The sequence below is a fragment of the Peromyscus leucopus genome, chromosome 3 (assembly GCF_004664715.2).
Source record: "Peromyscus leucopus breed LL Stock chromosome 3, UCI_PerLeu_2.1, whole genome shotgun sequence".
Lineage (NCBI taxonomy): Eukaryota > Metazoa > Chordata > Mammalia > Rodentia > Cricetidae > Peromyscus > Peromyscus leucopus.
This window is the reverse complement of record NC_051065.1, coordinates 102287409-102312859: the sequence shown is the minus strand read 5'-3', so window position 1 is coordinate 102312859 and position 25451 is coordinate 102287409. Positions and strand designations below refer to the sequence as shown.

At 44.9% G+C, this 25451-nt stretch overlaps 1 protein-coding gene across 1 annotated transcript; it reads left to right on the top strand.

Moving 5' to 3' along the window:
• Positions 1–1031: 1031 nt before the first annotated feature.
• On the top strand, positions 1032–10771 carry Bmp10 (bone morphogenetic protein 10). Its single transcript, XM_028853677.2, has 2 exons — positions 1032–1432; positions 5740–10771. Exons 1-2 carry the CDS (start codon positions 1099–1101, stop codon positions 6669–6671), a joined length of 1266 nt encoding a protein of 421 aa, XP_028709510.1. The 5' UTR covers positions 1032–1098; the 3' UTR covers positions 6672–10771.
• Positions 10772–25451: the final 14680 nt, after the last annotated feature.

The following is a 25451-nucleotide window of genomic DNA, read 5'->3' as shown; positions in this document are numbered from 1 at the left end:
CTGCTTAGTAGTGCTGTTGGTGCAGATGCTGGAGCTCTGGACTTAGTCTTGGCGGTGAACTTGGCAGAGATTTCGGCTATGTAGAAAACCAGTATCACAAACATAGAACCTGAATCCACACCCAGCTACCTGCCTTCTCACTGACTACCAAGTACAAGGCTGGGCTGGGGTTTAGTTGCTATTACTACCCATTCCTGGTCTAGTGGAATTTTGGTTACAAAGTTGGGCAGTTTCTATTCCACAGTAATGAGACTGCCTGGGCTTAACCTGGGGCGTCACAGCTGCACAGTTCAGTAACTTCTGACCAGCTAGAGGACCGCAGGAGTCTACAACACGACAGGAATGAAAATGGGGTTATTAGACGAAGCACTTTAGATGCTTTCTGCAAAGCTCCTCACAACGCCATACTCCAAACCTCATCATAATCAGGTGTTGACTTTTCTCCAGCCTAGTTGCGAGTCCGTAGGAAAATGACCGTGACTCGTGGTCTTTCCCGTTCCTAAAAGCAAGTGCTTCCAAGTTGGTTTCTGAGCCATGTATATCTACTTAACTTGAAGCGATTGGATATTTAGTCCATCTTTGGACATGTAAGTCCCATCATTTGAATCGATATGCACTGTCGCTAATGTGCATTCTGTTGATTCTTACTATCTGCCATACACACGTGCAAAGCTGAATCCCATAAGCCCAGAATCCAGACATTCCTACCAAAAGGAAGTCGAATGAAAGAAAGAGCAGCAGGGCCTCTGAAAGAGAAAATTGTCTTATCCCTCACCCGTGTCAGAATGTAGAAGTGTTTACAAAATGCTCATTAAAAGAAAAAGGGGTTGCAAGATAAAAATGAAATCTGGTGTACAAGTTTACACTGGGCAGATAAGGAAAAGCTAGGCCCTATAGGGGATTTTGCTGTCCAATTACTGCAACCTGACTTTTGGCGGGGGTGGGGAGTAGTGGGGGGAGGGGAAGAGAGAGGAAGAGTTTCCATACTTGTGTCGTGTCCAGTGACACAAGACATTTACACTCCACAAGATAAAACTGCCACTTAGAGCCCAGGGGAGTTAAGCCTTGCTAGGTTGGCCTGGGGAGCTGAGCAGAGTCATGGGTTCTCTGGTCCTGCAGCTGAGCGCTGTCCTCTGCCTGGTGGCTCACTCCGTTTCTGGCAGCCCCATCATGGGCCTTGAGCAGTCACCCCTGGAAGAAGACATGCCTTTCTTCGATGATCTCTTCACAGAGCAAGACGGTATTGACTTTAACACACTGCTGCAGAGCATGAAGGACGAATTTCTCAAGACACTGAACCTGTCAGACATTCCCCTGCAGGACACAGCCAAAGTGGATCCGCCAGAGTACATGCTGGAACTCTACAACAAATTCGCCACTGACCGGACCTCCATGCCGTCAGCCAACATCATCCGGAGCTTCAAGAATGAAGGTAGGCTGGCTTGCGTTTTCACCTATGAGACTCTGGCTTTGCTTTTTCTCAGGAAGAAATAAGTAAACTTCCATGTGGGGATGATGTGGAAGAGGATGAATTCATGGAAATTCATGGCTCAGACACAGTGCATCAGCTGACCCTCACAGTCCACCTAGAACTCCAGAAATGCTATAAAATATCTACTTAGGAAAACCCACAGAATGCCCATCATTCTGGCATCAGAATAGGTTCTTGATAGAGTTTTAATCTGGACATCAGGTATCAAGGTAACATAAATGTTGATCTGTTGCTCTATCTTGTCAGCCACTTTCTAGACAGGACTTGATTTCTATCTGGGGTTGATAAAAATTTGTCAACTTTTCCTTAGATCAAAAATGGTGAAAACACTGACAAGGAATTAGAAATTTGGAATTTGTGGTTCATTCAAACTCTGGGTGATTTCTAATTGTGACATCATTTAAGCAATGTCCTGATAGAAAGGGGCTGTATTTGGGAGATTCTTCTAATGCTGTGTTGTGTTTAATGAGCCATAATAAGACCCCCAGGAAGTGTACAGGACCCAGCTAACAGTCCAGCCTATTGTGACTGTGTCTTCATGAAGAGTGATACACAAATTTCAAATTGTTATTTGTTTCCCTCAGATCTTTAAATGAGTCAGCGAGCCAATCCTATGTTTAAACGGCACTAGTAGAAAAAAAAAAAAGCATGAAAATATGGTAGAGGCTGTGGATACAAGGAAACTGGGTCTTTATTATTTACCAATTGTGCTTTTATAGACACTGGGCTCCTAAAAACGAGGTCTGATCAATATTTGCCAGATGCTCTCGGAAGCAGAAGGCAGGCTCACAAAGCAGCGCAGGACTGCTGAGAGCTAGCTGCCTTGGGGAGTTGTGACTAACTAGTCTAGGAGATGGGAGCCCCACCTTCCTCCTGTGACACAGAAGCTGCATGGCTTCTGAACAGATGAGCGACTCGCAGGCAGCTAGAGGTAAGGGAGGGCTCATGGTTAGGAAGTGCTGGACAAGCCATGATGACTTTTAATGAATTACTTAATCTTGGCTCTGGAGTAAACACTGAGTGGGTATTCCCCAGACACCAAGATAGCATTTGCTCTTAAAATTCAACTGATCACCACCATTTCTATTTAGTAACATATTTCTGGTGGAAACTGCAAGCTGAGATTCTAGGTTCCTTTGGAGGCAAGTCTAGGAGGAAAAGAGCAACCTCCTGAAGGAGCCTGCCTCAGCTTTCTTCTCTGAGCCACGGTCTAGCTCAGGCATGGTGGGAATGTGGTCTAACTCAGGCACAGGGGGAATGCAGTCTAGCTCAGGCACAGGGGGAATGGGTCTAGCTCAGGCACAGGGGGAGTGGCGTCTAGCTCAGGCACAGGGGGAATACAGTCTAGCTCAGACACAGGGAGAATGCGGTCTAGCTCAGACACAGGGGGAATACAGTCTAAGTCAGGCACAGGGGGAATGTGGTCTAGCTCAGGCACAGGAGGAATGTGGTCTAGCTGAAGCTTGGTGGGAATGCATTATTCCACTCTTATTTCTTGCTTCTCTCATGGAAGAGCAGGTGATAAAGGGGAGGATGTGAGCAAGCTTACCATTACTGGAGATCCATGGGGAGGATCAGACTTGGGGACACCCAACCATCCACCCCTTGCACCTCTGTCAGCCTAGAAGAAGACTGGTACAGCAGAAGACAGGTGTCCCTTCACCAGGCTCTCCCTGCTGGCTGCTGTCATCCATCTACACACCTTTTGTGTTTGCTGAATGACATGCCCTGGGAGGTAAAGACCAAGAAGATTCCAAATCTAGGTCATCTTTGAACTAATGTCACGTGCAAGATGGAAAATGTGGCTTCAGTTCTTAGCTTGGCTCCATCCTCCATATTGTCTAGGAAGTCAGATCTATACATGGTGGTTTGATTTCTTCTGGTGCAAAACTAGTGGTGGATCCATGTGTGCATTGTGGGTGCCACGATTTGCAGAGTAACTGGCATGTGGAATCTGTCAGGGACTTAGTTCTCTTGCTCTGAAATGTGACTCTTCCTGCAAAAAATTGTGGGTGGTTTTATTTAGTTAAGGGTTGGTTGCGTGTGCATGTGTATGTGCATTGTTTTGTCTTGTTTTAAGCTGGCCTTGAACTCACCTGTAGCCCAGGCTGGCCTTGAAATACTCATATTCAAATTTTAAAAATTGTGAACTATTGCTTTCTTTTGAGACAGTATTTTACTATGTAGCCCAGGTTGACTCTCGATCCTCCTATCTCAACCCCTTGAATGTGAGTTTATTTTTGCAAAGCACATCTTCATTGAAGTATAGTTAATATATAGGAATCTGCATGTATTTAAGGTGTATAATGTAAGTGTTTACATTTGTAAACATCCACTGAAGTCCCTGCCACAGTCAAGACAGTGAGCATGAACATCCCCCGAAGCTTCCTCCATTCCAGAGCACATTTTCTTTGTACTTCTCTCAGGAGGGACAAGGACCCTGCTCTCCCATTTTTGGTCTTCTGTGACAGCAAGTGCACAGGTGACTCCTAGTAGGATAACCTTTCAGAGAGAGACCTGAAGGCACCAAGGCCTCAAGAGGGAGGCCAGAGATGGAGCGGTGGTAGTGAGGCAAGAGGCCTTTCTTTCTAAGAGTCAGAAGAACATCCTCAAAGGTACAGAGGGCTGTAGTTCTTGTTTTTGGTTTATTTTTCAAATAGGATGAAATAGTCATTCCATTGGTCAGTAAATATCCATTGAGCAACTGCAGCATTCTGTGTACTGAGGAGAATGGACAGGAGCCAAGGCTTGATCAGGATGTTAAGCCCTGATTACAGTTGCTCTGGCCACACCAGTGACTTCAGGGCCATCCCATAAGTCAGTGTCCCCACTGTCACTGTGAAGAAATTTTTAGTTAGCACCCAGAGGAAGCTGTGAAACATGTGAAATATCTATGTGCTTTATCTGTGTAAATTTAAAAAGCCCATATAACTATCAGCTTAAGGGCAAACCTTTAAGCCTTTTGAGAGTAAGTATAAAGCCATCAGCTAAGGAAGGATGCTGAGCATAATGTGGATCATAGAATGCACTGAGATCATGAGCTAGGTATGCAGTTGGGGAAAGGTTGCCAAGGACAATAGAGGACCCTCGGTTGCAGGTCCCTGGTATCTTGATGTCACAGTCCTTGGATACTCTGGTGTCAAATGCCTCAGTCCTTGTAGAGGCAAGCTACCTGAGGTAAGTACACAGGAGTTCTGGGTTCTCTGAAAAATTCTCACATTAAAAGATAATATCAGGGCCGGGCGGTGGTGGCGCACGCCTTTAATCCCAGCACTCGGGAGGCAGAGCCAGGTGGATCTCTGTGAGTTCGAGGCCAGCCTGGGCTACCAAGTGAGTCCCAGGAAAGGCGCAAAGCTACACAGAGAAACCCTGTCTCGAAAAACAAAAAAAAAAAAAAAAAAAAAAAAAAAAAAAAAAAAGATAATATCAGACATGGTACAGTGACACATGCTTGTCAAGTGTCACAGGAAACAAAGTTCGAGACCATTCTGCTGTATACATGGTTTACAGGCCAGCGACCTGGTTAAAAAAATTAGTATGAAAGCATTTGGAGACATGCTTCTGGTACTAAAGGACCTTTAACGAGCTATTTCATACAGCTCCTGGGTGGTGTGTGTGTGTCCAACTCCATGCTGGCTGCTAGTGAATACCAGTAAGGCAATCCATCTACCCCTGAGACACATCTTCTCTCACTCACTCGGGAGGACTACACACTCCAGACCAGTTTGACAAGACTTTGCTAAACTTTGTCACATTGGGACCGGGTCAGCAAACTTCCTCTGTAAAGGCCAGATAGTCCATAGCTAACTCCGCCTCTGCAGGGCAAAATTAGCCGGAGATGGTACAGCAATACCCAAGCAGGGCTGTGCTCTGCTGAAACTTTATTTTCAACAGCATTTTAAACCCCAGTTTGGCCTGTGGGTTTAATGACCCCTGGTTTATGGAGATCTTCCATGAAGACCAGTGGCCAACCAACCACATGGAGATCACCGCCCATTACAAACAAACTTTGAAGTCTTTAGTCATGAGCTAGTTCAAAACAATCTCCACGATCCGTTTCATGGCTCATTACTGGTTGTTTGGACAGAGGGCTTGTCTGCAGCTCCAAGATTCCTTCCAGTTCTGTCCCCGTGAGACAGCTCAGGGTGGGCAAGGTTTCTTTCGTCTTACTACAGAAATAAGTACCTGCTTTATCATGCAGCATACTTAGCAAGTCTGTTTTCTCATAAATATCTTCCTTTTTTTAGATCTGTTTTCTCAACCCGTCAGTTTTAATGGGCTCCGGAAATACCCTCTCCTCTTCAATGTGTCCATCCCTCACCATGAAGAGGTCATCATGGCTGAACTCAGGTTGTACACACTGGTGCAAAGAGATCGTATGATGTATGATGGTGTGGACCGTAAGATCACCATTTTTGAAGTGCTAGAGAGTGTCGAGGGCGCCGAGGACGAAAGGAGCATGCTGGTCTTAGTGTCAACAGAGATCTATGGAACCAACAGTGAGTGGGAGACATTTGATGTCACGGATGCCACTAGGCGTTGGCAGAAGTCAGGCCCAGCGACCCATCAGCTGGAGATCCACATTGAGAGCACACAGAACCAAGCTGAGGACACCGGAAGGGGGCAACTGGAGATAGACATCAGTGCCCAGAATAAGCACGACCCTCTGCTTGTCGTGTTCTCTGATGACCAAAGCAATGACAAGGAGCAGAAAGAGGAACTCAACGAAATGATCACTCACGAGCAGGATCTGGACCTGGACACCGACAGTTTTTCCAGCGGGCCTGACGAAGAGGCCTTGTTGCAGATGAGGTCTAACATGATCGACGACTCTACTGCTCGAATCAGAAGGAACGCCAAGGGCAATTACTGCAAGAAGACCCCACTCTACATCGACTTCAAGGAGATTGGCTGGGACTCCTGGATCATCGCGCCACCTGGGTACGAAGCCTATGAATGCCGCGGTGTCTGCAACTACCCTCTGGCAGAGCACCTCACACCCACAAAACATGCTATTATCCAGGCCTTAGTCCATCTCAAGAATTCCCAGAAAGCTTCCAAAGCCTGCTGTGTGCCCACGAAGCTGGATCCCATCTCCATCCTCTATTTAGATAAAGGTGTTGTTACCTACAAGTTTAAATATGAAGGAATGGCCGTGTCTGAATGTGGCTGCAGATAGGAGAGGAGTCCCATGGCTTATTTAATAACTGCAAATGTGTATATTTTGTGTTCTATTTAATGAGACTATTTAATGAAGGTGTACAGACAATAGAGGTTGCCATCTTAGGGAAGTGGACAGGTCAAATGTGCTGTAGAAAATGTGTATTTTGCTATACAATCCGGTCCCTTCCACTCATCTTGTTTGGACTCTCATTTCCCAGTGATACATCTCTAACAACAAAATGCAGGCCTGTACCACTTATCCTCTGTGTCAGTGTGGAAAGAGCAGCCCCTAAAGGGAAAGAGTGTCAACACACAGGTATTTGTGCATGTTTGTGCAAGTGCACATGAACTTATAAAAATCTTTTTGTCCAAAAGAGGCAGACTATGCTCATACATGTGAGTGGCTTCCTCCAGAGTGTCTGTATTATAGGATATGGAATTTAGGGTGAGAAAATTCATATCAGGAATTTAACCATCTAGAGAAGCATATTTTCCAGATCTTCTGGGAATGGGAATGTAGTTCTTTTCAGTTGTATCTGCCATGTCTCAGAGCAGCAGGCTCGATGAGCAGGCTGCTGACTCAAGAGGTGGGTGGGGTTGTCAGATACACGAAACAAATGGCCTTGACAGGCAACGGTCCCAGAGATGCACTTGCAAAGACCAGGCCCCTGGGCCATGTACTCCGGAGGACAGTTGCCTGGTCAAGAAAGATGGGGGTGGGGGACTTCAGGACTGACTCCCCCTCAGTTCACAGGAGGCAAGGCCACATGTGCCGGCCTTTTCTGCTGTCGAGGGCCATGGAGGTGGTGGAGGGGGAGAGGAGGAAGGGCGCAGGTGGTGTCCTCAGGTGTGATGGTAAAAATCGTCACAATTCTAATGGGATAATTAAATCTTTTTGGACAAAATAAAGCTATCCAAGACTAAGAGGACTATCAGAATGGAGCTATTTGATGGACTGTACTGAAAACAGTCTTCATTTTATGACCCCCCTCTCTTTCATCTTCTTCTCTTATTTACCTTTCTGCCCATCATGCCTCTGGTTTGGTTGTCTTTCTTTCCCGTTCATTACCCATGACATGGGCTGGGAGGAGGCACCTGAAAGCATTTTCACTCAGTGTGAAATCAGTTAGTGGTTTGACTTGTAGACTTCTTCTGGAAATGGAACTTGATTTGATTTTAGCTGTATTCTTTACGCTATGTTTTTCATGAAGAATACAGAATAGAAGACTAGAGTCCAGGTGAATACATTCAAACCCATGAATTAGTAGATGCTTGAGCAGGCAACTCAAATGTTGAGCTTAAACTTTGAAATCAGCCTTGATCTTGGAAGGGACCCTATAGCATGCCCATTCTTCCCACTCCCCTCTCCTTCTGGTTGGAAATTATTCTCCATCATCAGGTGGGTTATAAGGACACTGAGACCCTAGCCTTATAGCTTTCTGTTAGGGTTCTAGACTCTGTACAGGAGGATCTAGAGCAGGCAGGTCCTAAGTCACCCCAGCATCAGCAGACAGGTGACACAGTGATTCACATGAGAAGCAGGAATGTGGCTTCTAGTACATTGCCCAACCCTACCCTATTGGTACTATATATTAATTTGGGGCTAGCTATCAGCTTCCTTTCCATAAACTTCTTAGGGTTATACATTCAGATTGTTCTGTCAAGGAAAGGCATTTTCTGAATTTGAACTTCAACTCCAAATAGCCAGTTGGTCAAAATGGAAATCTCAGAGAAGTTGTTGCCCTAGAAGAGGAATATTTTGATTATAAGTGGGAACACGGTGAGGGACATTGTCTTGGCTGAGATGGAGATTCAACTCTTTATAACACCATGTGTTTGGGCACATGCATAAATCTGTGTAGATATAGCTGGCATTGGATAGCCACGGCAGCATCCCCGGAGGAAATGGTACAGCCTTCATAATCTATGGTACACCACACATACTCATACTCCATGGTACTGCTGGTCCTTCTTTCTTAAGGACACTATCATAGACATATAACAAACTCTCAGCTTGGCAGGAATAGTTTCTTCTAAATTCTAGTCATGGCTCCACAACCAGCCCAGGACAGAGAGCAGCCCAGCTTTGTAATTTCAATAGTTTAGATGTGTTGTGTGATGCCGAATGCCTTGCAAACTCCAGGAAAACATGACAGCCTGATCTGTGGAACTGCATGCTCTCTGGCTCAGAACACCACTGACATTCACATCTGATACTGGAGGTGTCAGCTCTTGTACCCCACCATGCCCACGGCTGCTGGCCCAGCCAGCTCTTGGAGAGACTTTGCTGAGCTATGGAAGGGAGGTGACAGTTGAGGCTGTCTACATATCCCACATATTGATTGCTCCATTTCCTACAGTGCAAACGTAAGCTGCGCTTTTCATGATGGTCTTCTCGTACAAAGGTGTGCAGATAGTCACGTACTGGATATTCAAGTGTTGCTGTTTTCATGATTGTTATGAATTTTGCTGCCTTATCAAAAAGTGAAATGACAAAAGCCATAAATAGAAGCATTCTTCTCCCTTCTCCCAGCCACTGCCTGCAGCCTGTTCCCTTCGCTGTCTTAACCTGAAGCCACAGAATGGGTAGATAAAACTTAGTGATGACAAATGTTCCACTGCGGCCAGCCCATACCAATCTTGCTTTATTTTTATTTCTTATGCTTTGATGGCAAAAGCTGATAAACCTAACAACTCTGGAGGGAAACTCTAGCAGGGGACTGGACAGCTCACCACCAGCATGGTTATGTAAAAGTTTCTAGGCTTCTTACTATTTATTGATTAATCTATTTATTTTTGTAATATAGTGTAGAATATTAAATATTTTATTTTTATGTGTGTGACTCCCGCTTGAATAGAATAGCCTTCTCCGCAGTCCGTAGTGCACCCTTCCCAGGAGTGTAGCTTGACTGGATTGTACACATATATGTCTGCCTCTGCTTTTTACATCAAACTGCTATTTAAGGGATCCGGCCATGGCTTTGTGTGTTTGTGTCTTGTGGGCAAACTGTGACCGCCCCCCCCCCATATCTGCTGACTTGTAAATAGCAGAGTTGAAACTGAAACACAGATGTTTCTGAATGTGTTTGGTCAATAAATGATACGCCACCCCCTAAGTCAACCGGTCTCTTCATCATGAGAGAGAAACATGGTCAGCCATAAGCGAATGATTACTACTCCGTTAAATGGAAGTGACATTTAACTGAACCTCCTCCCAAATGGGGCCTCTTTTTTTTTTTTTCTGAAAATATCCATTGCCTCCCTGATATGCCAACTCAGACACACAATTGTACCAAAAAAAAAAAAAAAGTCAAGGATATTAATGGAGCGATTCCTCAGAGTTCACCTTCCAGCACCCTGCCCTTTTCTAGTGTGAAACTGTTAGTCTGGGAATTTAATGATGAAATACTTTTAAAAATGATTACTAGGGTTTTATCATCTTTTTTATAATTTATATTCTTTCAGTGAAAGATATGTTCATATGAAGGAATTTACATCTCAATTTTTACCAAATTTATAAAGTGTAGCATTGTTTAGGCCAATTACTTTGTTATTTATTTGCGGTGCTGTGTAGATCCACTTCGGAGTGAGCCCTACTCCGCCCCCCTTAACTCTCCGCAGTTCTCTAAGTCCGTGTGTGGTGGGAAGGGAACATGGATTTTCTGTGTGTGTGTATTTTCTTGTTTCCAAACACATTTGATTTCACACATTTAGTGAAAGGGGGAGAGCTAACCCTGTACCACGCCAGCACAAAAAGGATGTTTCCACACACGGAAACGCCCCCTGGAGAATGATCATTCGCGGTGATCAGTTCAGTTCTGTCACACATGCGCACTGGTGTTTGTGAGCTACTGGCCGAATTGCGGCGTGGGGATTGACGCGAGCTCTCACCCAGCAGGCTCGGAGGCATCCAGGAAATTAGTTGATACCTGGACACGCCGAATCAGCTAAGCACAGTCATTTCTTCGGAAAAGCAAGTTCATCATTCTTGTCCAGATCTACTGCAAGTTAAACCAAAAGGAAGATGGAGATAAATATTTCACACTCTGTTCATTAAACAAATGTGTACATCAGAGTCATCTTGTTAAATAAAGTGGAAAAATTATTTTGACAATACTCTTTGGCAGTTTATTTTTTTAAAAATTTGATCTCTCCCTCTTTTCTACACTCCTCTTTTTATGTTTCCACATAGCAGTATATCCAGATGTAATAGAACTTCTTGCTTAATTAGTAGAAAATGGTTGGAAGAGACAATAAGCTGCCCTGAGCTTCTGCTTTTCAATAGTCTTCTCATCCTATATGATTCTTGTAAACTCCAGGAATACTAGCAACAGATGAGGAAAATGAACTGGCCCCTCTTTGCTAGTAACTGGAAAGTGATTCTTTGAATCCTGATTGTATTATATCAAAGAGCAATTAATTTGCAAAATATTCAGGTTAAATTTGATTGACCTTTCATTACTGAATGTCACATGATCTCAAATTTAAAAGGGGATCCTTAAAGCTACTCTCTAGATAGACCTCAAAATACACCTGTGTTCTCTGCAAATATTAGTTATAAGACAGGGGTGTCCTGACTTCTTAGGGGACTCTACTGCTGTTCTGTGCTCAGTTTAACACATACTTTGGGTCACTATGTGTGAAAGTCTCTAGAGAAGCACAAAGGATCTTTAGGGTCCCAGGAAATACACAGCGAGTATCTGAGTGTGTGAGATGTGCGGCTCCCTCCTCTGCGTGGGAGTATGAGGAAGGAAGCATGGTGCGTGATCTGGAAGGAAATTCATTCTCCAGGCAGCATGCAGGGCTTGAAGGGCAGGGAGACAGCCTATGGAGGAATATAGTTCCTCCCAGAAGACCTTCTTCTGCCTCTCTCGAGTGGACTCGAGCATTCTGGCTAGCAGGATCCATCTGGCATGTGTGACAAGGAACACAGCCCTCATCCTTGGATGAGCACTGACAAGGTGAGGCAGAGTTCAGTCCAGAGGGGAAGAGAGCAGAGCCCTCCTCAAGGACTTGGGTCAAGCCAGGACTAAAGGGGATAGGGAAGCCATTCTCATGACGAGGCTTTGAATTCTTTAGCAGCCTATCCATTCTTCTGTAAATAATTCCATTTATAGATGCTGCTAATGGTGTGGGGCCTGGAGCTTTTCTCCACATGTGGTCTGACCTGGGCAAGGCCGCTCTGATTGGCTACTTAATTCTGGATGTCTTTTTTTTTAAACTGAGGCAACTGGGATGCACTGGGCAGAACAGAGGGGCACATAATTTTAGGAGGCAGCTTATAACAAAGTGTGAGAAAACTATATTCAGAGCTCATATAAATATATATGTATCTACATATATATTTAATACTGTGCTAAAATTCTAAGAATGAACTTGTGTGAACTGATCTTTCTGCTGTTGAGAGAATAAGATGTGAGACCCCAGCACGTGACTCTGTCACATGGACAAGAGCCCACTTTCGCACAGAAGTGGCCCTTTGTAAATAAGGGGGATATTTGGAGGCGAGAGCTTGTTAACTTGGCAGTTATAAATGGATTATGGGATTATCGTAGACTGTCTCTCCACAACCGTCATCTTAAAGAAATGGCTCCTGCCTTCCCAGCTCTTCCTCAGTCTGTCTCCACGGACCTCAAGTGTCTATCTCATCCACCCTGAGAAAGCTGGGAAATGCATGGCTACACAATCCATTTTTACTTTGAAATTAGATTCTTAGAGTTTGAGTCTTAGAGTTCAGCCCACTTAGCTGAAGTTAAGATTTTCTGATAAGAGGTTGTCACACCAAGACTTGGCAGAGAATTTCACAGCAGAATGCCCGATGATTTCCTTGATGGCCCGGGAATGTTTTCAGCAAGTCTAACTTCTAATTAGTATTGGTGCCTAAATGTATAGCAGCCTGATTAATTATGAGGAAATTTTAGAGGACCCATGTGAAGACCATTCTGCAAAACAGGCAGTTCTGTTTAAAGATAAAAGTAAAAAGAAAAAGGCAAACCGAGACTGAGGAACCGTGAGAGGTTAAAAGAGATTCAAGCGCTCTGGCAGCACCACCGTGTGCTGTGGAGTGGAACCGAGAACTTTCTGAAGGGGCAGAGAGGACATTTTGTTGTCCTTAGCTCTCTGCTACTTGGGGGCATGTTGGACTTTATCAAATGACACCCTCTCAAATGGACGTTTATCTTTACAAATCTGTAAGGCGATTGCGCTTTCTCCGAAGTGGTGAGGGGCTGTGCAGGAGGCGGGACCAGGCTTCCTTTGTTTTCTGTGATGTGTACACGGGGTCTCTGTATACACAGAGATGTGTACGGTGTATACACACGGGATCTCTGCCCTGTGGGCAAACTCAGCAGAAGGACGGGACAGGAGAAGTGTTCTTCAGTGTGGAAAACCTGATGTCTAAAAACGAACCACAAGACATTTTCCTGAAATAGCCAAGTTCAACCTTCTGTTCCCCGAAAGGAAGCATTGCTTTTCAGGCAAGAGACCATCTGTTCCAAGTGTTTAGAGAACACTCTCCAATGCCTGGGAATCTAAACTTCCTTACACCCGGTTCAATGTTTGATAAGGAAAGGGCGCTAACAGGATGGGAACTGAGTTACTATATTAAGAAATCCAGGCGGAACAGAAACCAGCCCCCGAAGTTATTTTGTTTATGCTCCATCTGTTTTAATTAACATAATATTTACATGAGACCGGCTTCTGTTATGTTTTTTTGCTGCAACCGTCATATGTTTTCTTCTTTCCTTCTCTCTTTTTTGAAGTTTTTGCAAAAATATGATTGCAAAAGCATTGTGAGATTTGGACACGGACTCAAAGCAGAACACTTTAGCTGCCAGGGCCCTTTCTTGACGCACAGTGAGGTCAGATATTAGCTCCACAAGCTGGCTAGTGAAACTTCAACCTAAGATAAATAATACAATTTTACTATAAACATTTCTCAAATATTGTACAAGGCGTACTTATTCTAAAAGTCTTCAGTGTTTACCTCAAGTTCAGATTTAATTGCACATTTTTATTTGTGGAATCTGGCAGCCTGTACATGATGGCTCAGAAGGTTACAGGAATGGAAAGAGGTATGCCTGTGCATTCCTGAAGGGACTGTTCAGAGGACCCACAACCAGGGCTCATGGCTGAAGAACGGCTTTGAGATTTGACCACAGAACCTGCTCAATCACAACACTACAAGCCACAGGAATTCCTATTACCTTGTCAGGTCATTTCATATCATTGGTCCAAACCTCTGTATCCTTAGTGAATTCTTTGGAAACTTGCAGACCCGTGACCTGAGGGCTGGTTGTTGACCCCTGCAATGTCCAGCCCAGATTCTTGTGTACTGATGTCCAAATCTTGCCTCTAGGAGTGTCTCATTATTGCTACCATTGCAGCGTGACAAGCCACACCCAGGAAGCTCTTTAGATGATGACTGTTTCTTCTGATCATAAATCTTGGGTTGATTCAGTTTTGAGGGGACCTCTCCAAGATGTCTTTGGTCTGATGGTGGCAGGGATATCATCAAGGCAAAGGCACCTGACATAGATCCTTATAGGTCTTCATTTTCTCTCTATGTGTTCTCCCCACAAGGCCACCTTGGGGCAGCCAAAAAGGTCCTGGAGTGCATATTCTGCCTCAAAAGTGCAGTGCCTCCTTTAACATCCCTTTGGGCAATGTGAGTCACTAAGCCAATTCAGACCCCAGGGAGAGATGGCAACTCTGCCTCCTGCTGACAGGCACATTGACAAATTCTCAATGAATGCATCAGGCACACGGTCAAGTGTGAATTCCTTGCTATGACTGAGCTTAAAGAGTGACCTAAGGTCCCTCCATTTTCCCACCAGTCCAGGTCACAGACCTCTTCTGACCCCAGATTTCCCAGTTGGGGCTTCAACTTAAATCCTTCATGTGTCTTCTGTTTTCAAACACAAGGGACACATGCCAGGACCTCTCCTTTGAAGAATCAACTCTCACTACCTTTGAACTGAGGGGCAGCTGCCCATCCCCCACTCAGCTCCGCTTTAACTATCAGCTAAGTAAATTAAGATGCGTCAGCTGTGAACTAACAGTCACTAAAATCAACTTTTATAGAATATTTATAGACGTGGAAAATATTTTCTAATAGCATAACAGTTTTCCTTAAGTCAAATCATTTTTAGTTTTTAAATATTTGGTAACCCAATATATCTTAAAAGTACATTCAAGCCAGAGATATAGACCCTTTCAGGCCCCCTGATTTTGTATATTTTAAATCCAAATTTATCATCCCTCCTTTTGGAACTACACAACAACAACAACAATAATAATAAACACAACTCATCTGAAGTTACCTTACCAATCAGTAGAGGTATCCCCATTTTAACACTAGAATTCTCGGCATCTAATATGAGGACTCAGTGTCATGCAAACAGGATGTTTCAGTGAAATTTTGTCCTGACATCTTCTGGATACATTATTTATTTATTTTTTTGATGAGGCATACAACAAAGAACTCCAGATTCTACATACTGCATTTCGCATTTTCCCAAACTTTCATGAAGGTGCTTGAACAAATGCCAGGTATTAACAAATAAATCCAGCCAAATATTGTTCTGTTTTAAGTAGGAGCCACGTGGCGTGCATGAATGCCACCTGCCTGAGGAGTTGCAAAGAGAAAAGCAAAGTGCCTCTGAGACAGCCCAGGGTGTGGTGTTGAAAAGCTCTGTGCAGAGAAAGCAAAGACTGAAGGCTGTGTGTCCCCCAGGACGTACAGTAACCAAGTCCCATGATCTGTCACCTTTGGTTTGTTGTGGCTCACCATGGCAACTTCTTATCTCTGAGAGATGTTTTTGGATCCAGAGTTGACACTTGAGGAAGTGGCTCTACTTGACTAGCTTGACAATTGGGACCAGCAATGGAGTAACGGATCTCTGTAGGGCAGATACGGTGGGTGCACTATAACCAGTGTTTCCAAGGCCATGAAGTGATACCAAAACAAGGCATCGCTGGAAATCTGATTACTCCAAAGTTCCAACATTACCAATTAGATGAAATTAATCAGCCACCTACAGTTGCAGGTAATCTGCTACCTGCAGTCGACATGAATGCATCAAAATTCTCACTTTGGAGATTACACAGAATCTTAAAATTAGTGGTTGGAGGGTGGAGCTAGATGCCACCAGCTAACTCCAGCTCCCCAGTGATTCAGTCTGACATGAGGTCTGCTGTGGACTATTACTTTAACTAGGCGAAGATGTGTTGCATTTGTTTATGCTGCATTTGTTTAATTACGTAACGATGTGCTGCTGTTTCACCTTGCCTGCCTAATGCATCTGGTTGGTCAAATAAAAAGCCGACTGGCCAATAGCTAGATGGTAGAGGGATAGGCAGGGCTGGCAGGCAGACAGAATAAGTAGGAAGAGAGAAGAGAATGAGAAAAGAGGAGAGAATGAGGGAGAAAGAGAGGGAGATGCCCAGGGCCAGCCAGCCAGGCAGCCACCAGCCAGGCAGACATGGAGTAAGACATACAGAATGAAAGAAAGGTAAAAAGCCCTGAGGCAAAATGTAGATGAAGAGAAAAGGGTTAAATTAAGTTATTAAAAACTAGTGGGACAAGCATAAGCTAAGGCCAAGCACTCCTAACTAATAAGTCTCCATGTCATGATTTGGGAGCTGGTCAGTGGCCCAAGAGAAAGCTGGCTACAGAGGTCCTCGTGCCGAGCTGGACCCTCTCTGCTGCTCTGAGACTGCACGGCTGTCTTCCTGCCATCAATTAAGCTCTTGCCCCTTCTTAGGCCATCAAAGGATCCAGGGCTCCATGGACTGTCAGAACGGGCAACCCCAGGAGCCAGGCAGACAGCAGAGGCGAGGAAGCCTGTGGCTGTGGGGCCTGGAGAGCATGGGGGCCTTGGCAACTTAGTCATTGTCAAGATCTAAAGTAGAAACAGAAGGTTTAAAAGTTGAGACTGTTCAATCTCGTTCCAGAAAGGAGAACTCTGCAATGGACAAGAGAGCACATCTGAGAGCTGAGTTTGAATTTCAAGTCTTCCTTTCCATCCTGGTCTGGGGCAGGCCCTGGGAGAGCCCCTCCCTCCTGACTTACTACAGCTGTTCACACTCACCTCTTCGTTTTGATGCTATATATCAAACTGCATGGTTCCTTCTTTCCCCGGCTTTTAAACTATGATAAAGCACACTTGAATGAATTTGCTATGCTAATCGTTTGTAGGTGTGCAGCCAACGATGTTAAATACAATCATAATGAGAAACTATCCCCACTGTCCTCAATCACTTTACTTATCTAGTGAAACAGAGATTATAGACCCATTAGATGATATCTCTTCGGTTTCTGCTTCACCCCATCCCTGTAGGCCACCATTCTACTTCCTGACACTGAAGTATAACTATTCTGCTGTGTGTGTGTGTGCATGGGAGTGTGTGTGTGTGTGTGTGTGTGTGTGTGTGTGTGTGTGTGTGCTTGCATGTGGAGGCCAAAGATAGAGGTTGAGTGTGTCTGCTTGATTGTGCTCCACCTTTATTACTTGAGACAGGTCACTCACAGCACCAGAATATTATTAACTTGGATGAGCTGGGTTCTGGGATCTGCCTGCTTCCTTCCCTCTCCTGGAGTGCAGGGGTTACAGACATGTGGGGTGTGGGGATTCGAACTCAGAACCTTGTGCTTGCACAGCAGAGACTTTACTGATAGAGCCATCTTTCTGACTCTGTTTAGACTGGACCAAGTGCTTCATATAAATGTAACCACACAGGGTTTCGCATCTGGTAATGTCATCAGAGTTCATCCATTTAGTCCCCCACATGTCAGAATTCAATCTTTTTCAAGGCTAAATAGCATTTATGTAGCCGTAAGTTTTCTCGGTCCCACCTGGCCCTGCAGTCCTGTGTTCCTCTGGTTCTGCCCAGCCCCAGGGTTCCTCAGCTACTTATAAAATAATCATACAGAGGCTTAATATTAATTACCAATTGTATGGCCTATGGCAGGCTTCTTCCTAGCTAGCTCTTATAACTTAGCCCATTTGCAGTAATCTATAAGTTGCCACATGGCCGTAGCATCACCTGTCTGCTGGCATCTTGCTGCTCCTTCGGCAACAGCTGGCATCTCTTCTGCCTCTGCCTTTCTTCTCCTCTCCCTGTTTTGGATTTCTCACCTGCCTCTAAGCTGCCTTGCCATAGGACAAAACAGCTTTATATATAGTCAGTGGGAGCAACACATATTCATAGCATATAGAAAGACATCCCACAGCACATTTATATACTTCACTCTCTACCATCCATTCATCTCCTGTTGGGCACTTGGGTTACTTCCATATTTCAGTTGTTATAAGTCATGGTGCTATAAACATGGTGTTACAAGTATTTCTTTAAGACCCTGCTTCCAGTTCTTTTGAATATGTATCCAGAAGGGAATTAATGAATCTCATAGCAATTTTATTTTCAGTGTTTTGAAGAGCTGTTGCTGTGAAGAGACCACAGCATGACCAAGGCAATTCTTATAAAGGAGAACATTTAACTGGGGCTGGCTTACAGTTCAGAGGTTTAGTCTATTATCATCATGGCAGGAAGCATGATGGCACACAGGCAGACATGGTGCTGGACAAGTAACTGAGAGGTCTACATCTAAAATGGCAGGCAGCAGGAAGAGAAAGAGACACTGGGCCTGGCTTGAACATCTGAAACCTCAAAGCCCATCCCCAGTGACATGCTTCCTCCAACAAGGCCACACCCACTCCAACAAGGTCACATCTAACAGTGCCACTCCCTATGGGCTGTGGGGGCTGTTTTCATTCAAGCTACTACAAGCTGTAATGGCATCTGTATGTTTTTCATTTTCATCAACAGTGCCCAAGAGTCTCTCTGCAAACTCCTGCCAACACTTGTTATTTTATTTCATTTTTAAAAACATAATAACCCTAGTAAATGTGAAGTAAATTCTTACTGTTTTGATAGTATTTCTTTTAGTTTCATTCACTTTCTTGCAAACAGTGTAACTTCATTCTTCTCTGAGACTGAATGTCTTAGTTAAAGGTTACTATTGCTGGGATGAAACACCATGACCAAGACAACTTGGAGAGGAAAGGGTTTATTTCAGCTTAACTTCCCCATGACAGTCCATCACTGAAGGAAGTCAGGACAGGAACTCAAACAGGCCAGGAACTTGGAGGCAGGAGCTGATGCAGAGGCCATGGAGGGGAGCTGCTTACTGACTTGCTTCCCATGGCTTGCCCAGAACCACTTACCCAAGGATAGCATCACCCACAATGGGCTGGGCCCTCCCCCATCAATCACTAATTAAGAAAATGCCTTGCAGCCAGATCTTATGGAGGCCTTTTCTCAATTGAAGTTCCCTCCCTTCAGATGGCTCTAGCTTGTGTCAAGTTCACCTAAGACTAGCCAGCACACTGAGGAAACATCTGTCTGCTGATTTATGTAGGTGATCTGCTGTGGCGGCGGTGAACATGAACACACACACACACACACCACACACACACACACACACACACACACACACACACACACACACACACACACACGACTGTTGTGGTTCATTCCTGTTTGATTCTTAGCTGACAATCAGGCATTGAGTGGATTTTGCCTGACACCCCCACCCCATTCTAGGCATTTTGTCTGGGCTTCACATCGATGTACGGCCAACAGCATCCTTGAAGGCCCTCATGAGCCTGCCGAGAACCTGGATCCTTGCACTGTTCCTACCTCTAACACAAGCAGGGCTTCCTTTCGCCAGGCATACCACTTCCATGGGTTTTCAGCTAGTCTGTGTACTGGAATTATCTGAGGAAGAATTTTCTTTTTTCTTTTTTACTTCCTCCTTTTTTGTTGTTTGTTTTGTTTTTTGTTTTTTGTTTTTGTTTTTTGAGACAGGGTTTCTCTGTGTAGTTTTGGTACCTGTCCTGAATCTTGCTCTGTAGACCAGGCTAGCCTTGAACTCACAGAGATCCACCTGGCTCTGCCTCCCGAGTGCTGGGATTAAAGGTGTGCGCCACCACTGCCCGACCCTTCTTTTCTTTTTTCAATTTTTTTATTTTTTAAAATTAAAATACTACGACATCATCTCCCGATCCCTCCTCCCTCCAACCCTTCTGTCTTCCCCTCGTTTGACTTTGAGGGAGAATGTTCCAAGTAGATTCCTGGACACACAAGGAAAATCGCTCTTAATCAAGTACACAAGATATAGAGCAGAAAGTTCTTAAGCACTTTCCTCTTGAGGTTCTTATAACCCTTTAAAAATCCAATTACTCATCTGAAAGAGTTCACATTTATGAGGATTATTTCCTTTGATATTTATTATGCTAAGAGCTGAAACTTTCAAAATGTACTTGTTAATCCATATTAATAAATTAATTGCACATACATATAAGTAATTCAGTTTGGAAACATAAAATATGCAAAACAAAGTCGCTATAAAGACAAGATTGGCCTTGCTTCACAATTTTGCAAATCTTGTAGACGTCTGGCTGGGAGGCAGCTCCACTTTCCTGCCTGCTGCAGCCAGTTATCTGAACCCAGTATAGGAAGAGAATTTGGCTTCATATGAATTTGCAATTGACAAAGGTAAATAAATATTTTTAGTGGCCTGCTTAGTTAATTAACTTTTTCTCCTTCAATGATAAAATGAACCTTAGTGAACGACAGCTCTTCAGATGCTGGCCGCAGGTGGAATGTTAAAACGCCAGTGTGTTCTCGGCACGTGTTACACTAAGACCCTTTCATCCTCTTCACTGTTTTACTCAGGTGTGAATCCAAAACAGTGAATATCTGACACTTGCAAAATGGTCTGCTTATAGGCAGTCTAAATATTGACACATTTGATTATGTTATCATCACATGTCATGTGACACCTGGAACATTCCACTGTGGATTCTGTGAGAGAATGAAAATCATAAAAGCAAATCATGTCCCAGCATTGAAACGGAATTATATGTGAATCCATGAACCTGCCCGCACAACAAAAGCGCCCTTTCTTGGTGAGAGACGGTCAGTGCAGCTGCAGGCTGCACTCTGCTAAGCTAAGTAGGCCCTGCAGAGATGCTGCAGTTTCTGTAGTTAGGTGGCCAACCCTTAAGTGGAAGTTTTAAACTTGAATCTGTGTTCACCTACAGGAACAAGGTTGGCACTTGAGACAGACAAAGATGTCATAAGGAAGAGTCCCTCAGGTTGTCAGTCTCCTTCGACAAATAACACTCACCCACGGGACTCATCCCAGTGCCCTTGAGGGAAACCTTGCAGGGTGATATTGCCTTTCCCTGTGACCTAGGAGATACACGTTTATGTTACTGCATACTTCCAAAGCCAAATGCCATTAAAATTGGGAAAACGACAATTTCTCACACAGGAGAGCTTATTTTGAGTTTCTTCTGTTTTCTGTGTGTTTATCTGTTTAGGTGTTGTTGGGATCCCTAAATATATTTGATGTGGAAAAAACATTTGTGACCTCATGGGAAGCAGCAAAATCAGAAGAGCTAGAGGTGGAGTTGAGAAGGGAACTGAGAAGAGAAAGCCCTTGAGAGTCCCCTGGCCACTGTTTTACAAACAGTGAAACTTTTAGTGACATCATTTTGCCCAAAGCCTTGCAAAGCTCATCTTGCTATAGGGATGGGGAGGAAGAGTGAGAGTCCTCACTGACCCCAAGCTTCAGGAAGCATACAGATGGCCGGCCACACTGCCTCGGCTCACTCTGCCCTGCCTCCTGTTCTGAGGAAGAAGCTGAACAAAGGGACCTGGCTGTTCCACTTGTCAAAAGAAAACAAGTGTCAGCCTCCTGGGCAATTGTGAGGATTAATGGTGATAATCCTCAATGGAAGTGTGTGCCAATAACAAGGGGCCACAAAAACCAGCTCACAGCATCTCGGAGGCTCTGGCTGCCTCCGATTTATGCCCACCTTTCCCTGTGACATGTTTTTATTCTTTTCCTCCCAGGAAAGGGCTTAGTTGGAAGCTGATTTATCATACATTTATTTATCTGTTTTTGACAAGGTCTCATGTAGACCAGGCTGACCTCAAATTCACTATATAGCTGAAGATGACCTTGAACTTCTGAACTCTGGCCTGCATCTCCCAAATGCTGAGATTATAAGCATGTGGCACCACATCTGCTACATGCAGTGTTGAGGCTGGAACCCAGGGATTCACGAATGCTAGGCAAGCATTCTACCCAACTGAGCTAGTGATATCCCCAACTTGATTGTTGGTTTTAATGGGATGAGCTTAGTCAGACAAAGTTGTGGGGGTTTCAGCAGAATTCTCGGGGAGCTCCTTCTGGACACTTCCAATGTTCCTCAGAGCAGGCACCCTAGAGGGGAGGGATTGGTTTGAAATGGAATCCTTTGGCAGTGAAAGTCCCATAAAAAGAGACCCAAGTGAAATTTCTATTTTCATCTTTCCAGTGACGGCAGCCACTTCTTGTCACTCTCTGTCCCATGCATCATGATGTGAACAGCTATTGTCTGTAGTATGTTTCTGTCACCACAATGTTTGTGTCAAACATATGAAGCCAAGAAACCACAGAGTCCTGCTAACCTGAGTCAATTAGATCTTTTTTTAAATTTATTTTATAATTAATTTAATTTTACATATCAGCCACAGATTCCCCTGTCCTCCCTCCTCCAGCCTTCCCCCCCAGTACACCCCCATTCCCATCTCCTCCAAGGCAAGGTCTCCCCTGGGGATTCAGCTCAACCTGGTAGATTCAGTTGAGGCAGGTCCAGTCCCCTCCTCCCTACACCCAGGCTGAGCAAATGTCTCAGCAAAATGTCCCTAGGTTCTAAAAAGCCAGCTCATGCACTAAGAACAGGTCCCAGTCCCACTGCCTGGGGGCCTCCTAAATAGTTCAAGCCAATCAACTGTCTCACTTATCCAGAGGGCCTGATCCAGTTCCACGAGGGTTCCTCAGCTATTGGTTCGTAGTTCATGTGTTTCCACCAGTTTGGCTATTTGTCCCTGTGTTTTTTCCATTCATGGTCTCAGAAAGACACAGGGATGGCCCAAGGACAGAGAAATGGATGGGATCTACATGAGCAAACTGGACGTGAGAGGGTGGGCAATGGAGGGCAAGGGTTGGGGGAAAGAGAACTTAGGGGAGCGGGAGGTCCCAGCTGGATCAGGAACAGGGTGGGAGAACAAGGAAAGAGATACCATGATAAATGAAGACCCCATGGGAATAGGAAGAAGTAGAGTACTAGAGAGGTTCCCAGAAATCCACAAACATACCTCCACAATAGACTACTGGCAATGGTGGAGAGAAAGCCCAAGCTGACCTACTCTGGTGATCAGATGGCCAAACACCCTAACTGTCATGATAGAACTCTCATCCATTAACTGATGGAAGCAGATGCAGAGATCCATGGCCAAGCCCCAGGTGGAGCTCCAGGAGTCCAATCAGCAAGAGAGAGAGGAGGGATTATGTGACCAATTAGATCTTTGTAGCTGAAGTTTTCCTGGTCCTGCCTGGCCCATGGTCAGGACAAATCTCTCTCACCCACCAGTCCTGCAGCCGCTCGGACCCAAACACACACAGACTTATATTACTTATAAACTGTATGGCCGTGGCAGGCTTCTTTTTATCTTAAATTAACCCAGTTCTATAAATCTATATCTTGCCATGTGGCTTGTGGCTTACCAGTATCTTACCGGTTGCTTGTTATGGTGGCAGCTGGCAGCATCTCCCTGCCTCAGCCTTCCACTTCCCAGAATTCTTATCTCTCCTTGTCCCACCTATACTTCCTGCCTGGCTACTGGCCAATCAGCATTTTTTTTTTTTTTTTTTTTTTTGTTTTTCGAGACAGGGTTTCTCTGTGTAGCTTTGCGCCTTTCCTGGAACTCACTCTGTAGCCCAGGCTGGCCTCGAACTCACAAAAATCTGCCTGCCTCTGCCTCCCGAGTGCTGGGATTAAATGCGTGTGCCACCACTGCCCGGCAAATCAGCACTTTATTTCTCATCAGTCATCCACAGCAGATCTTTCCTCCCCATTGTTTGCTGGCTATCTTGGTCTCAGCGATGCAAAAGCAGCTAATATCCTGACAGACCCCCAAGTAAGCATTAGACAAAACACGGGCGTGGGTCTCAGAGGAGTAATGTTGCCCCTAAAGCCACTGCTTCCTTCTTACCCTCCAGAAAGCAAGCTTCACTCAGAGTCCCATTCTGCTCCTTGTAGAACCGCCCCTTTTGGTGTCCAGAGACACTTTACTTTCAAACACCGAAGGAAGGAAAGTCTCACTGGAAAACGCTTCTGTTTATTTCCAGTGTCCAATGTGTTTTGAAATTGGGTGAGTGAGGAAGTTACGTCCCCTGGTCCTCTCTCTGAGGCATGACTCTTTCCCTTCCCTACTGTAGGGATTCTTTTCTGTTTCCACAGGGACAGAGTCTCTGAACCCCCAGACCAGGCCAAATCTGCAGGTACATATTCCTCTGCACCTGCACACGCTAGACCGATGTCTGTCTTCCCAAATACACACTAAGTTTCCTTCCTGCCTAATGTTCCTGTGGCATCACCAGGTTCTTTAACATACTGTTTCCCTAAAACGGAACTGAATTTCCCAAGTTAATCAGAATGGCTGGAGATGTGTACATGGCTGGTCTCATTATAGTAATCAACCCAGCCTGTCATAGAAGCAACCCCTCTCTTCAGAGCAAACACTGGACAGTGTTTCCTGCTGCCTGCCTGACTTCCAGACGAGGCTCGTGAGTCTTCAGACCCCGGGAGCACTTTCCACGACTCAGGCTCTCCGCCCCTCTCTTTCCCAGAATTTCCAGATTCCCTCAGTGGGAGAGAAGGAAGGTAGGAGGAAGAAAGGGAAGGAGAAGGTGAAATCAAGATCTGTTCTGAAGCAGTACACATGCCTGAGGTCCGGAAAGAATGCATTCAAGAAGTATATCCAGACACAAAACCGGCTGGCTTCATGAAGAAGTGGATTTTGTGGGAACAAAGGTCAGGCTGTGGGGGGTTCCTGGTGGTTCTGGTGAATGGTGATAAACTGTCAGGTTGTGAATCTGAAATCCCTCCCGCCCCTTACAGGGTCATGTTTTAAATGCTTGCCCCATAGCTGGTGGCCCTCTTTTGGCAGAATTTCCATTACTTCCTGCCTTCTTTATTCTTCCTTGATTACTATGGAGTAAGGTATGGTAGCGGCCCAAGCAGGTGCTCCTCTAGCTCAGAGTCTATAGACCAATGACCCCGAGACTGTCTGCAATCCTTCCAGGGCATCGTGGCCATCTGTGCGGCCCACTTAGTTAAAGGATATTGCAAATCCTTTATGTTTTCATGGCCTGGAGCCCTTGTCCACTGGTGGTGCTCATCTGTCCTGCAGATTCTCAGGATCTCAGGAAAAATGAGATCCTCTTCTCTGTATCGTATGGAGTGTGGTGTGCATACCCCAGAAAGAACACAAAGAGTTACACAGTGACCGAGTCGCCACAGCAAGGGGTGATGAGACAGAATAAAAATGATTAAGATAAAAATAAAAAATAGTATCTAACACTTACTTAGTTCTTAGTAAGTGCCAGGCAGCGCTCCAAGGGTGACACCTTGCTAATCCTCATGACAGCTTTCTGAAGTGGGCAGAGCAGATCCCCTGTTTATTCACGCGTCTCTGCTAAGAGACCTCAATTTAGTTCATCCCCATGGCAAGGCAGAGGAGCCAGGATTAAACACACGAACCTACCGACTCTGAGACGGATGCTGAGAAAAGGAGTTTGAGACCAACGAGGGAGAATCACAAAACTGAAGCTAAGAAAGGCTGCAGCTGCAGCTGAGGGTGCAGTTGAGGGTCTAGCTGAGTTTGCGGAGTACTT

What these genes read in the sequence shown, in the direction of transcription:
- Bmp10 (XM_028853677.2), top strand. Translation starts at nt 1,099, where the DNA reads ATGGGTTCTCTGGTCCTGCAGCTGAGCGCTGTCCTCTGCCTGGTGGCT. An exon ending in CCGGAGCTTCAAGAATGAAG is followed by an intron (nt 1,433 to 5,739) that starts GTAGGCTGGCTT and finishes TCCTTTTTTTAG; the next exon opens with ATCTGTTTTCTCAACCCGTC.